Below are 13,130 nucleotides of genomic sequence, written 5' to 3'. Positions count from 1 at the left end.
ACACTTTGGGCACTAGAAGCACTAGAGGTACCCCTCCTCCTTGCCCACCACCCTCCAGTCCTGCCAGGGACCCCCCGGGGAGGTGGCACTGGCAGCTTAGCTCCTGGTAGCACTTTGGAGGAAGGCAGGCACATATGCGCCCCACCACCCTACCCTGACTTCTGGAACTGCTGGGACCAAGCCAGGCCACAGGGAGGGGGCAGGATGGATGGTATCCTGACTGGGGCGGGGGGCTCCCAGCCAGCATCCCTCAAGGACAGTTGCCCCCCGTGCCCCTCCCCTTCTCAGCTCCCTTGTTAATCACTCAGCGAGATGTGCATGAAACTCGACCTGCGCCTGCCCGATAGCATCTCCGGGTACCAGCCTCCCTCCTGACTTCATAGCAAGGCCCGGCCCAGAGAAGGCCCTGCTTGGGCCGTGTCTGCTGGGAGGAGAGTGTTTATTCTAAGAGGGCAGCCGGGAGCTCTGCATCCACCGGGAGGGATTAGCTCCCCAAGGTTGCAGGTAGAAAGCTGCCCACGCACCCTGCTGTTCCCAAAGAGGTGGGCAAGGAGTGAGGACCGTGGGGCAGGTTCCCCTGGATGGACGGGGGCAGGGGCAGGGGCAGGGCGGGGACAGGTGGGCACCATGTTCTACGACTGCCTCTTCTCGGCTGCCTGTCAGCGTGAGTACCTGCCTGCCCACCTCCAAGCCCCCCCGCTGCCCCCGCCCCACCGAGGACAGGGAGGCTGGGACAGTGGAGGGGGGGGTGGTGCTTGGCCACAGGCTGGCAAGGCCTTCTGAGCTCACTCCTGACCATCTCCTATTCCTGGGAAGCCAAGAGTCCTCTTGAGGAAGGTGGCCCCAGGACCTTGGTCCTTCCAGGGCTGCTGAGACCCTGGGGAAGGGGGTCAGTCACTGGCTGTCCACAAGTCCTATCTGTTGGGGAAACGGATTCAGCCCTCTGGGCCTGAGCATCACGGCTCCTCAGTCACCCCTCCTGGTCTAGCGTTGGGACGAGGAGGGGTGGGGTGGGGTGGGGCTGCTTCTACATGTCAAGGGCCACAGGTCCTTAAGGCTTATCCCAATGTGCAGTGTCAAGGCCTGCCAGGAGACAGGCAGGATCTTGGAGAGACCCCGCTCTGTCAGAGGATCAGCTTCAGGCCACTTCGTCCCCTCCTGATGGGCTCAGGCTCAGGGTTGACAGGGACAGCAGGCGGAGCTGACCCAGTGACCCTTCCTCACAGAAGGCGCCATGCGGGCCAGTGAGACTGTATCAGAAGCCAGCCCGGGCTCCACAGCCAGCCAGACCGGAGTCCCCACTCAGGTGGTTCAGCAGGTGCAGGGCACCCAGCAGGTAGGACGTACTCCCCTCCCCCCCCAGGGGGCAGGGCGGGAGGGCACACGAGAGGGGCATTGGTGACGGTGGCCACAGGTACTTGGCCTCCCCTCCCACCCTGCTGCCAGAGCCATCTGCACCTGTTCTTAGCAAGATGTTCGCTTCAGCCACCACCCCCACCCCGCCCTGGGGAAGCCTGCATGGCTCAGGTCCTTACTCCCTGCCCCTACAGCGTCTGCTGGTCCAGACAAGCGTGCAGGCCAAGCCGGGCCACGTGTCTCCCCTCCAGCTCACCAACATCTCAGTGCCCCAGCAGGTAAGGCTGCCACACCAGGCCCGGCCTCCCCCTGGGTTGCAGAGCCAGTTCCTGGTGGCCTGCTCAGATGTGCCTTCACCAGCATCAAGGACCTAGGCCCCATCCAGGGGGATGACCGCCGCCTCCGGCCAGTGAGACGGTGGCAGTCAGGGCCCGTTGGGGAAGGAGTTGCTGCACGAGACATCTTAATAGACAGCCGAGGAGTAGCAGTAAGGAAGGTGGCTTTCAGGCCCGGCCCCGATATCTCAAAGCAGAGAACCCAATGCCAGTTAGGAGCCAAGAGCCCGTAGCCAGCACGGGGACCGTGAGTACATGGTGGCCTGTCCCCCAGAAGGCTGCCGGCGGTGTGACGGGGCTCCGCCCAGAACGGGCTTCAAGGGTGAGAGCATATTGCGCATGGCCTGTGGAGCCGGGCTCCCTAGACGTCAACCCTGGCTCGGCCACTTACCGGTTCCAGGGCCTCAGGCGAGCGCTTTCGCCGTCCCAAGCCTCGCTGTCACCGTGTGTGCGGTGGGGGTAGTAACAGAGCTGCCCGGGGGGCCGTCGGGGCAGTTTTGTGAGCTGACGGGTGAGCACCACCAGGACATCGCCTGGTGTGGCGCAGATGCTCGCGGGAACCAGACGGGCTGTTGTGAGTGAACTGTGGTCCTTTTTCCTCCTGGTTCTAGGCTCTCCCCACGCAGCGTCTGGTGGTGCAGAGCACGGCCCCAGGCGGCAAGGGTGGCCAGGTTTCCCTGACAGTGCATGGCACCCAGCAGGTGCACTCGCCCCCTGAGGTAGGTGGTGGCCCCATCAGTTGCCCTCTCTGTACCTCTCTCCCCGGGTTGGGCATGTACCCCCAGAGTATACTTGGAGGGGTCCCTGTGCCCCCAAGCCCACTCGCTCCTCCAAAGTCCTTATTGAGCCCGGGTCGGGTGGCTTGGCTGCCTGACTCGTGGCCCTGCCAGCTCTGAGCTGCTTCCCACCCCAGGCTGAGATGGGCCTCGCAGCTCCACATCAGGACCCCGCGTCCCAGGAAGCAAAGCGGGTCCCCCTGCGCCCCTCAGGGCTGGTAGAGGCTCTTCCCCAGACTACAGGGTGGATTCTGGGGACCCCCTAAGCACTAATGAGTGTGTTGGAGGCAGGCAGACCACGGGTGGCTGGGAGCATAGGTGGCAGCATCAGGAGCTTGGGGTCAGACCCCCAGCTCAGCCATTTCTCCTGGGGGACTCTGGCCAGGCCCCTGGAGCCTCCTGAGCCCAGTGTTTTCTGTGTAAAACAGCTAATAATACCAAGTGCCGTCAGTTCCGTGTGGCCACAGCATGGCCCAGAGCTAACAGGGACTCTGTCACCAGTCTGCCTGGGGTCAGTGCCCGGTGCCACCACTCAGCTGTGTGGCCTTGGGACATCCCTTCCCATCTGGAAAGTGGGGCTTGCCTCACCTACCCCTCCTCACCTCAAGGCGGCAGTCCCTCTGATTTCGGAGGCACGGGTGTCCTCTGAGCTGAGGCCATCTGGGCTGCAGAGGGTGGGTCCCCCCACCAGCACCTCTGAGCCGAACCCCTAGCCTTGCCTGGGAGTGAGCGGGGCTACGGCAGGGACTAGGCATTTGGATTCATGAAACGCGGCCAGTTACCAGCCTAGGAGACTGAGACCTCTGTAGACTGCCACCCTCCCCAAGTAGCTCTTGGGACAGCCCTCCTGAGAAGGGTTTTCCAGGGCCTGGGTGCCCAGACTACGCTCCCGTGTCTCCTTCCCTCGCAGCGGTCGCCGGGGCAGGCAAACAGCTCCTCCAGCAAGACGGCTGGGGCCCCCGCGGGTGCAGTGCCGCAGCAGCTGCAGGTCTGTGGCGTTCAGCAGAGTGTCCCCGTCACCCAAGAGGTGCCAGGCCAAGGCGGGCGGTGGCTGGGGCAGGGGGTCCTGGCCAGGCAGCCTCTGCGGCCTCCTTGGCTGTCTGTGAGAGCTGCGGTCGGGAAGGTCTGTGGGAGCCAAGCAGGTAGGGGTGCATCCTCAGCCGGCCCCCGGGGGCCTCTGGCAAGAACCTCTGCTCTCCTTCAGACACGGCATCCTTATCTGCATAATGGCTTCTGCCCTGGGAGTCTGGGGGCAGGGTGGCCGGGGTTGCTGGGGGATGAGATGTGGTCCTCACAGGTGGCACCTAACACTGAATGGGCGCTGGAAACAACTTTGAGAAACAACCTTGCCTCTTTGGGCCCACTCGCCGGGAGGAAGCCCCGAGGCCAAGTTCAGGCTTACCCCTAAGGAGCTCAGGGAGAGACCCAGCCTCCAAATGCACGGCCCGCCTTTGGGAGGAGGCTATGCTCTGAGCTGCTGGAGCAGGTTAAGTGGCAAGGGTCGTCTGCCATCTGGTTGTCATCACTCACGTTGCGGGGTCCCAAACCCCTGGCAAAACCAGATGAAAGGCACAGACCTCCCCCAGAGGAAAAGCAGAAACCCCATCCCGAAGGATTCGCAGATGTCCTGCCGAGCACCACGCACCCTCTGAACCTCCAGGCCTGGGTCCGAGTCCTAATCCACCACTCGGCACCCCACCCCACCCCCGGCCTCTGCCCCTCGCTCTGTGCCCTGAGGGCGATGTCAGTATTCCTGCGGTAGCGTGAAAGTAAGGAGGAGGAGGCATGGCGGATGTGGGGGTGTGCGATAACTCATGTCCAGAGTAGGGGTGGGTGGCAAGGACTCCCGCAGTCAGTCCCAAGTTCAACTTCAGTTCTGCCACTTCCTGTCAGCCTCACTTTGATGCGCCTCTGTTCGCGCCTCTAACTGAACGCCCGGGGTCAATGTGGTCCTGAATCTCAAAGGCACTTGGTGCAGGGCCGGCAGGGAAGAGCTGGAGAATGGTGGCCTCTTTCTCACCGGGCTGCTGTGAGGCTTACAGGAGTTCATGTGGGCATGGGGTGGGTGCTCAGGGATGGGTGGGCCTTTGGTCGCCACGGTTACCACAGTCTGACTTGCCTTTTCCATCCCAGAGGTCCGTGGTCCAAGCCACGCCACAGGCGCCCAAAGCCGGCCCCGTGCAGCAACTTACGGTGCAGGGGCTCCAGCCAGTTCACGTGGCTCAAGAGGTGCGTGTCTTCTCCACTTACCTCTGGGCAAACTGGGACTGGGGAGGCCCGGGCTGGGGAGGGGTGGGTGCGGGCCCATCAGGCTGCAGGGAGGGAATGGGGCGGGGCGGGGGGCTCGGGGTCGGGGTGGGGGGGGTCGGGGTGGGGGGAGTTCCTCAAGGGCTTGGGCTGTGGGCTGTAGACTCTGTCTTGGAGCCTCCCCTCTCCCCGGCACCTGGCGGTTCAAGGGCCCAGGTTTTGCTAAGAGAGAGATCTGGATTCTCCCCTCCCTGAGGCACCGGGCGGGATCTTCTGTGGGGTTGCCGCGTGGGCTCAGCGACCCGGTGGGCGGCGGAGGCCTAGAGCCCCGCCCGCGGCCGCTCCCGGTGACCCCCCAGTGTCTCTGTTTGTCCTCCAGAGCTCAGGCAGTCAGTTTCCCGCTAGGAAGGCAGAGCAGCAGGAGCCCCGGCCCACGCCGCCGCCGGAGCCGCCGCCCCGGCCACCCACGCCCGGGCCCCGGCCGAGCGCGCTGGCCCCGGAGCCGCCGCCGCTCCCGCCCGCGTGCAGGGGCGAGGTCCGGCAGCTAGGCAGCCCCCAGCCGCCGCCGCCCCATTACGAGCCGGGCGCCGAGCAGTGGGTGGAGCTGGTGGGCGTGATGCCCCCGCACCTGCTCCTGCCGCAGCAGAAAGTGGTCTTCGAGCCACTGCCCGGGCTCCCGGCCCGAGCCAGCCCCGACCAGAGGGTCAGGATCCAGAGAGTCCCCCAGGTGCTAGTGTTCGGCACGGCCGCCACGGCCCTCAAAGTAGGTGGCCGACGCACGGGCGGGGGGCATCGGGCGGGCGGGGGCGGGATCCGCCGGCCCGGCCGGCGCCCGGCCCCAGGCTGCCCCCTGGCCCTGCTGGCCCTGAAGACCCCACCTCCGCCCGGCCAGTGTGGGGACCCACCTCCGACCCCACCCCCACCTCCCACCCCCCACCCCCCACCCCCCACCCCCCACCCCCCACCCCCCACCGCCAAGACTGGGGGTCCCAGGTCCCAGCCTCCACTCCAACAGACGGGCGGGGGATGGGGGTGGGGAATTCAGGCCCCGCCCCCCAAACCTTGTCAGTAATTCCAGGTTGTGTCCCGCCAACCGGAGCCCCACCCCTGGCCTCTGGCTCCTCCCCTGACCTCCTGTACTTAGCTTCCAGGCCCCGCCCCTACAGACGGGGATCCTTCCCTTGATGCAGGCTCCACCCCTGAGGCCCTGTTTGTATGTGGTTTTCAGGCTCCAGCTTTGGCTTTAGCTCTAGTGACAGCCTTGTCCCAGTGCTTGGCTCTACTTGTGGGGTCCAGCTTTCGCGCTCAGAGTAGGACTCCGGGGTCTCCTCAGCCCGCCTCGCGTCAGGCCCCATCCTTGCCGTCCGTAGCCTGAGCACAGAGTCCTGGCTTCTGACACAGTGCCACCCGGTTCCCAGCCCTGACCAAGGCCACAACCCCTGGGCCTCTGACCCCTGGCCCTGTCCAGGATGTGTTCAGAAAGTCCAGAAATGCAGCCTCCCCGCCGGGGAGCCAGGCGTCCTTGCGAGCTTGGACAGCTACCAGCCCTTTAGAGACAGAGACAGAGGCAGAGGAACCGCCCCACCCCTGACCTCCTGTGTGCCCTTCCTCCCACACCAGGTGCAGCAGCTCCAGCAGGTGCCCGTCCCACACGTGTACTCCAGCCAAGTGCAGTATGTGGAGGGTGGTGACGCCAGCTACACGGCCAGTGCCATGTGAGTGGGCGCGGGGGGGGGGGGGGGGGGGCCGGGGGCCTAGGTCGCCTCAGGACCCTGCTGGGACTCGAGGCCTGAGAGTCCCTGCCCCTAGCCGACCAGCCAGCTTCAAGGCTCAGGTGACAGGTGATAGGTGCTTCCCCAGGATAACCAGCAGCCATCAGGCAGGGGCAAAGCAGAGGGGGCCCTCGCAGGTTGGGAAAGGCATCCAGTATAACTTAAGACCTTGGGGTCAGATGGGCCTGGTTTTTAGAAAAGAAAAAAAGAAAATTTAATTTTTATAAGACAAACTTTCTGAATTAGTAGGGAATGTTAAAGAAAAGAAATCTTCCCTGTTGACCCCCAAGCTTGCTCCAAAGGCAGTGCTGTGACCAGTTTCTTTGTTTCCTCCTAGAGACACCCTGAGAATAGAAACTAGCCCCTTTTTTGTTCAGAAACAGGCAGAATGTTCGGTCCTTTATTTCTTCCCAGTCGTGTGTCTCAAAGCTCTTCCCTGTTTCTCTGACCGGGTCCCAGTCACCCTGTTTAACGGCTGCATAGTACTCCACGGTGCAGACATAGCGTGAACGTCGTAGCCAGTGCCGTCAGCCAGTGCAGACACTTGGGGGCCCTCCTCTCCCTGCTGTCGCGTGCCCTGCAGCATTATCAGCACCTGCCATGTCAGGCAGATGCCATGCCCGAGGCCTGCCCGAGCCTCCGCTCTGGCTCACTGTTGTCCGGGAGACCCCTCCCACCACCTTTGCTCTCTCCTCCTTCACAGTAATAGTTCCAGGATCACGGTGATTGTCGGTTAATTGTCGGAAGCTTCTTTCGGTTTTCTTTACATTGTGTCTGACCTTTTTTCTTACATCCCCCACCCACCTGTCCCATAAGGGCGTGATGCTGGGGATTAGCTCATAGAGCAACTCAGTCCCTGGATCGTGGTGCTGTGGCCTATCCCAGGGGGCTTGACCCTGGCACCTGAGTCATGGTCGACGGCCTCCAGCTACCTCATAGTTCCGTTGACTTATTTCCCATGCTGCCGGTCTCTTAGCCACGCAATTAACCAGAGTGGGTAGGGACCATACAGGGCATTCCGGAAAGAAGAGTGGCCCCCATAGGGCCCCCAGAAAGTAGAACTGAGGCACAAGCCCAGGCCTTGTGGTGCCGGGCTGGCTCCTTCTGCCTCCCCTGGTAGTGTCTGTCCTTGCTTCTGTTTGAATTCTCCCTCCGTGGTTATCGCGTGTGGGATCACACGTAGCCCATCACTGCCATCGGATTCTGGTGAAATTGTTAGTAGCACTGTGTCCCCTGCCTGTCTCTTGCAGTGGATTTTAACTGGCTTCCCAGCCCTTTGCCAGCCTGGACCCCTCCCTGGCCAAAGCCACAGTCCCTGAACCTCTGGCTCTGGCTCTGGCTCTGTCCAGAGACGCACACGTTCATTCAATCATGCAGCAAATTGCTGCCAGAGCAACATTTTTCAAGCACGTGTGGCTCCAGATGTGGGGTGGGGGTGGGGTGCTGGGCTGGGCTGGCTGTGGTCCCTGCCTGGGGATGGGTGGAGGGCACTTGCTGGTGCCACCCAGTGCCACTTCAGTAGACGTGGACCAGGATGCCGCAGTCAAGAGCTGCCTCTTGGTGTCCAACAGGTAGGGCGCCCACTTCAGGTGACCAGCCTCCCCCCCCTCCCCTCCCCCCTTGCCCCTCCCCCCGCCTTCTCCTTGCCGCCCTGGAGGCCTGCAAGTCTCCTTCCCAGCTTCCTTCAGGAGTCTGTTACAACAGAGCCTTCTGCGGCGGGTCCCATCTGGCTGGCCTTGCTCCCTTCTGGATTTTAAAATTTGATGTTATTTTGAATCACTAATAAGTTAAGAGGACTCAGAAACCAAACTGTGTCCAACGATGTCTTGTGAGATGCCCACTCCCCATCCATGGGGCCTCCACCCGCATGATGCAGACATAGATAGGAAATGGGGCACAGTCTCCCCCCTGTTCCAGAAACCCCATCCTTACCTTTCCCAACCTTTTTCGTTCACCTGAAAAAATGTTCTGGAGCTTCTTCTTTGGCAGGATCTTCCTCTCTCTTACCCTTTCTTAGGATTCTGTCACCTTTCACTTAACTGTCCTCCAAAGAGGGACCCCAGTTGTTTTGCTCTCTTGCTATGAACTGCGGCCTTGAGCCCCCGCATCATCTGACGCGGGTCCTGGGACGGCTGAGGAGAACGCTCCTCTGCCTCAAAAGGGACATGCTCTGCACTCCAGAAGTCGTCGCTGAATGGCCCCCCAGGGTGGCCACCGGATTGAAGGGAGGCCACCTCCCCTTTCTCCAGCCCCCTCTTCCCGTCTCATTTACTACCTGGGCACAGACCACGTTCTGCAATGCCTTGATTCACCTCTGTGCTTGCTTCTCCTCTGGCTTCCCGGCGACAACGTGAACTCCCCCGGGCAGGGCTTTTTCTGTCTTACCCACTGTTGGGTCTGTAGTGCCTACAACAGTGTCCAGCATACAGTAGGTGCTCGATGAGTTGGTTTTTTTTGTTTTGTTTTGTTTTTAATTGAGTGAAGTGTGTGCCCTATTCCAAGTGACCTAGCCATTCTGTCTTGGCTTCTTCACATCTGAGGTGTGGGCTCCCATGCCAGGGGCCGTTCTGATGATTACATGGAAAATTGCGCCCCATCAGGCACTCGCTCAGAGTGGTGCCTGGTCCGGCATGGGTAAACCGTTGGCGGCCTCTGGCTCCCATCCTGGGAGGGCCCCGGCGCCACAGGAGCCCCCTCCGCCCCGCCCCTCGGCTGCCCAGCTCCTGCCCGCTGACTCCTGCCTCTGCTCCCTCTCAGCCGCTCCAGTACCTACCCCTACCCGGAGACGCCGCTGTACACGCAGACAGCGGGGCGCAAGCTACTACGAAGCTGCAGGCACAGCTGCGCAGGTCAGCACGCCCGCTACCTCCCAGGCGGTGGCCAGCAGCGGCTCTGTGCCCATGTACGTGTCCGGGAGCCAGGTCGTCACCAGCTCCGCCAGCAGCGCGGGTGGGGCCAGCGGCGGCGCCGGCGGCACCGGCGGGCACCGGCGGCGGCGGGGCGGCGGCGGCGGCGGCAGGCGGCGGCGGCGGGGCGGGCGGCGGCGGCGGCAGTGGCGGCGGCGGCAGCGGAGCAGGCACCTATGTGATCCAGGGCGGCTACATGCTGGGCAGCGCCAGCCAGTCCTACTCCCACACCACGCGTGCCTCGCCAGCCACCGTGAGTGCCGACTCGGGCCCCAGAAAAGGCATGCAGGGCCGGGGGCGGGGGGAGGTGCTGGGCGCGGGCGGTGGGTGGTCACTGGTCGCCGGCAGCAGGAGTCCTCGCACCCTTGCGCCGGAGTCCTCAGATGAAGATGTCCGGGGATCAGATCCTGGCTGTGTAGCCTCAGACAAGTTACTCAGCCTTTCTGGGCCTCAGCTCATATGCATGAGGCTGTTAGACCAGGGCCCCAAGAAGTGTTGTCTCCTGTGATCAGAACTGATGATGGCAGGGGTATAGCAAGGGGAGGGAGAGGCAGGCACCAGCATGGGGGGAGCTGCCCTGAGCAAGGCACTTGGTCCATCTAGAAGGCGACAAGAAAACCTCTCTCTGCCCAGAGGTGGGCTGTATGGAGTCACTTGGGCCGGGCCTCTCACTAGCTCTGTGACTGTGGTTGGATCAGGGCCTAGTAGTCTCAGGGTGGTCCTTGTCCTCTTGGAAGTTGGGGTCTGGAGTGATTTTTTTTATTTTTATTTTTATTTTTTAATATTTAGTTTTGAGAGAGAGAGAGAGAGAGTGAGCGAGCAGGGCAGGGGCAGAGAGAGAGGGAGGGAGACAGAGGATCTGAAGCAGGCTCTGAGCTGTCAGCACAGAGCCCAATGCAGAGCTCGAACTCAAGAACCGTGAGATCATGACCTGAGCCGAAGTCAGGCGCTTCGCCCACCGAGCCACCCAGGTGCCCTGGGGGTCTGGAGCGATTTTTTTTTTTTTTAATGTTTATTTATTTTTGAGACAGAGAGAGACAGAGTGCAAGTGGGGGAGGGGCAGAGAGAGAGGGAGACACAGAATCTGAAACAGGCTCCAGGCTCTGAGCGGTCAGCACAGAGCCCGACGCGGGGCTCGAACCCACGGACTGTGAGATCATGACCTGAGCCGAAGTCGGACGCTCAACCGACTGAGCCACCCAGGCGCCCCTGGAGCGATTTTAAATACCGCCCTTTGGGGGCGCCTGGGTGGCTCAGTCGGTTGAGCGTCCAACTTCGGTTCAGGTTGTAATCTCACCGTTCGTGAGTTCAAGCCCTACGTCGGGCTCTGTGCTGAGAGCTCTCGGAGCCTGGAGCCTGCTTCAGATTCCGTGTCTCCCTCTCTCTCTGCCCCTCCCCTCCCCTGCTCACTCTCTCTTCTCTCTCCTTCCAAAATAATAAACATTTAAAAAAGCTTTTTTAAATAAAATAAATAAATACCGCCCTTTGACATAGCCACCCATCACGGACCACATAACCGAGACGGAAGCTTTCTCAGAAGGCAGGCTGAACCTCCCTTATACCCCCATGTAGCCCGGCTTCAGGTCTATGTTGTTCGAATGCTGGTTGTGACCCACCCAGCTGATTTCATGACCCTGTAACGGGTCCTTACCCGAAGTTTGCAGACACGCTTCACTAGAACACTGCCGTCCTCTAGACATTCCCCATTGATAGAAGTATTCCCTCTGTGCTGTTCAATACAGAGGCCTCTGGTCACATGTGGCTATTGAGTGCCTAAGATGTGGCTGGGGTCACCAAGGAACTGAGTTGTTTGTTTTTCCTTACGCTATTTTGGTATAATTGTAGATTCATAGGAAGCCGCAAAAATAGTACAGGGAGACCCCCGTGGGCGGCTCACCCAGGTTACCCCGCCCACTCAGATTACCCCACTAGTTACGTTTTACATGACTGCAGTACAGTATCCAGCCAGGAACCTGGCCTTGGTACAACGCGGGGGGTCTACTTCTATCTTTTTATCACAGGTGTACATTTGGAAACCACCGCTACAATCACGATGCAGAACTGTTCCACTGCCACAGAGATCACCCTCCAACTACCCCTTATAGTAACCCCTGCCCTCCTCCCTCCCAACGTCTCTAACCCCCAGTAACCATGAATCTGTTCCCCATTTCTATAATGCTGTCATCTCGAGAATGTTCTATGAATCATACTCCACATGACCTTTTGACATTGGCCTTTTCCACTCAGTATAAATTAATTTAAATAGCTACGTGTGGTTGGAGGCACCTCTGTTGGACGGTGCAGTTTTAGAGAGTTCCATGAGATTTAGTTCCCACCAGTGATTATGCTATGATGTGACCTACAACGTGGTTGTCAGCGTCACAATTGGAAATGGGCACAGAGAGAAGGGACGCCTGGGTGGCTCAGTCAATTGAACCTCCACCTGCAGCTCGGGTCACGGTCTCAGGGTTCCTGAGTTCACTGCTGTCGGCGCAGAGCCCGCTTTGGATCCTCTGTCCCCCTCACTTGGCCCCTCCCCTGCTTGTGCTCTCTCTCTCTCTCTCTCTCTCTCGAAAATAAACATTAACAAAAGAAAAGAAAATAGGTACAGAGAACACTTCACAATGAGTATTCCAGAAACTAAAGCAATTCCTCATGCTCTTCGGTCCCTGGTCCGGCCCCAGGTTCAGTGGCTCCTAGACAACTATGAGACGGCCGAGGGTGTGAGCCTGCCACGGAGCACCCTCTACTGCCACTACCTGCTGCACTGCCAGGAGCAGAAGCTGGAGCCCGTCAATGCCGCCTCCTTCGGCAAGCTCATCCGCTCCGTGTTCATGGGCCTGCGCACCCGACGGCTGGGCACCAGGTGGGCCATCCACCCCCGACAGCCGCAAAGCCCGCCCCGTCTTCCAAGTTTTCCAGGGCCTCGGCTACCCCTGTCACGCCCTCGCTCACTGGCCCCTTCCTGTCACACCCACACATCCCCACCCCAGGGCCTTTGCACCAGCTATGCCTTCTCCTTCACGCACTCTTCCCCCGTATTCTTCCTCAAACGCCGCCTGGCCCCGTTAACTAAAACTGCAGCCTTCCCACCTCCCACCTCCCTGACTCCCCAGACCGCCCCCTTCCCCGCTTGCTTTTTCTCCTTACGGAGGAGCACCATCCAACATGACTCTGGGTTACTCCCTTCTCTTGTTTCTGATCTGGCTTCCAATGCTAAAATGCAGGAGCTGCACACGGTTGGTGCTTAAATCAGGGCCTTCGAGTGAATTCATGTAGGGAGGAACAAGGAGCCATCCCACGAACCCACTCTTCCCTTCTTCTCCTTTGCAACGCCCACACCTCCCTGGGGTGAGCCCTGCTCATCTCTCCGGTCCAGTTCCCAGCTTAGGCGTTGCCTCATTCGCTTGCACGTGCCTGACCGTCTCTCTGTGCCGCGGTTTCTTCTTCACCTGTCTGTGGAGGGTGCCAGGAGCACCCTTCAGGGGAGAGGGCTGAGGAACACGGGCCTTGGTGCGTGCGGAGCGCTCAGGCCAGGGCCCGCGGTGTCCTTGTAACTACTAGTCTACGAGTCCGTGCTGAGCTCCCGGCCCGTGCCAGCGTCAGGGGCCCAGGCGTGCCCTCCGATGCCGGCCCCGCCTTCCCAGAAGGCCGTTGGCACGTGGGGACCTCGCCTGGCACCCACAGCCCCTGTCCTTCCCCAGCGTGGCGCCCGCTCGGCTCTGTGGAACACGGGTC

The 13,130-nt window shown here is 61.0% G+C and overlaps 1 protein-coding gene across 1 annotated transcript in view; it reads left to right on the top strand.

The window, feature by feature from the left end:
- Positions 1 to 13,130, top strand: part of RFX1 (regulatory factor X1) — a 32,942-nt gene that overhangs the window by 14,065 nt on the left and 5,747 nt on the right. The window contains 10 exon segments of the mRNA XM_047851041.1: positions 1,227 to 1,336; positions 1,551 to 1,634; positions 2,303 to 2,410; positions 3,378 to 3,494; positions 4,601 to 4,696; positions 6,335 to 6,429; positions 9,244 to 9,295; positions 9,297 to 9,503; positions 9,505 to 9,645; positions 12,077 to 12,258. Coding sequence (XP_047706997.1) covers positions 1,227 to 1,336; positions 1,551 to 1,634; positions 2,303 to 2,410; positions 3,378 to 3,494; positions 4,601 to 4,696; positions 6,335 to 6,429; positions 9,244 to 9,295; positions 9,297 to 9,503; positions 9,505 to 9,645; positions 12,077 to 12,258 — 1,192 coding nt within the window.

The sequence above is a fragment of the Prionailurus viverrinus genome, chromosome A2, assembly GCF_022837055.1.
Source record: "Prionailurus viverrinus isolate Anna chromosome A2, UM_Priviv_1.0, whole genome shotgun sequence".
NCBI lineage: Eukaryota > Metazoa > Chordata > Mammalia > Carnivora > Felidae > Prionailurus > Prionailurus viverrinus.
This window is presented reverse-complemented; position numbering and strand designations above follow the sequence as displayed.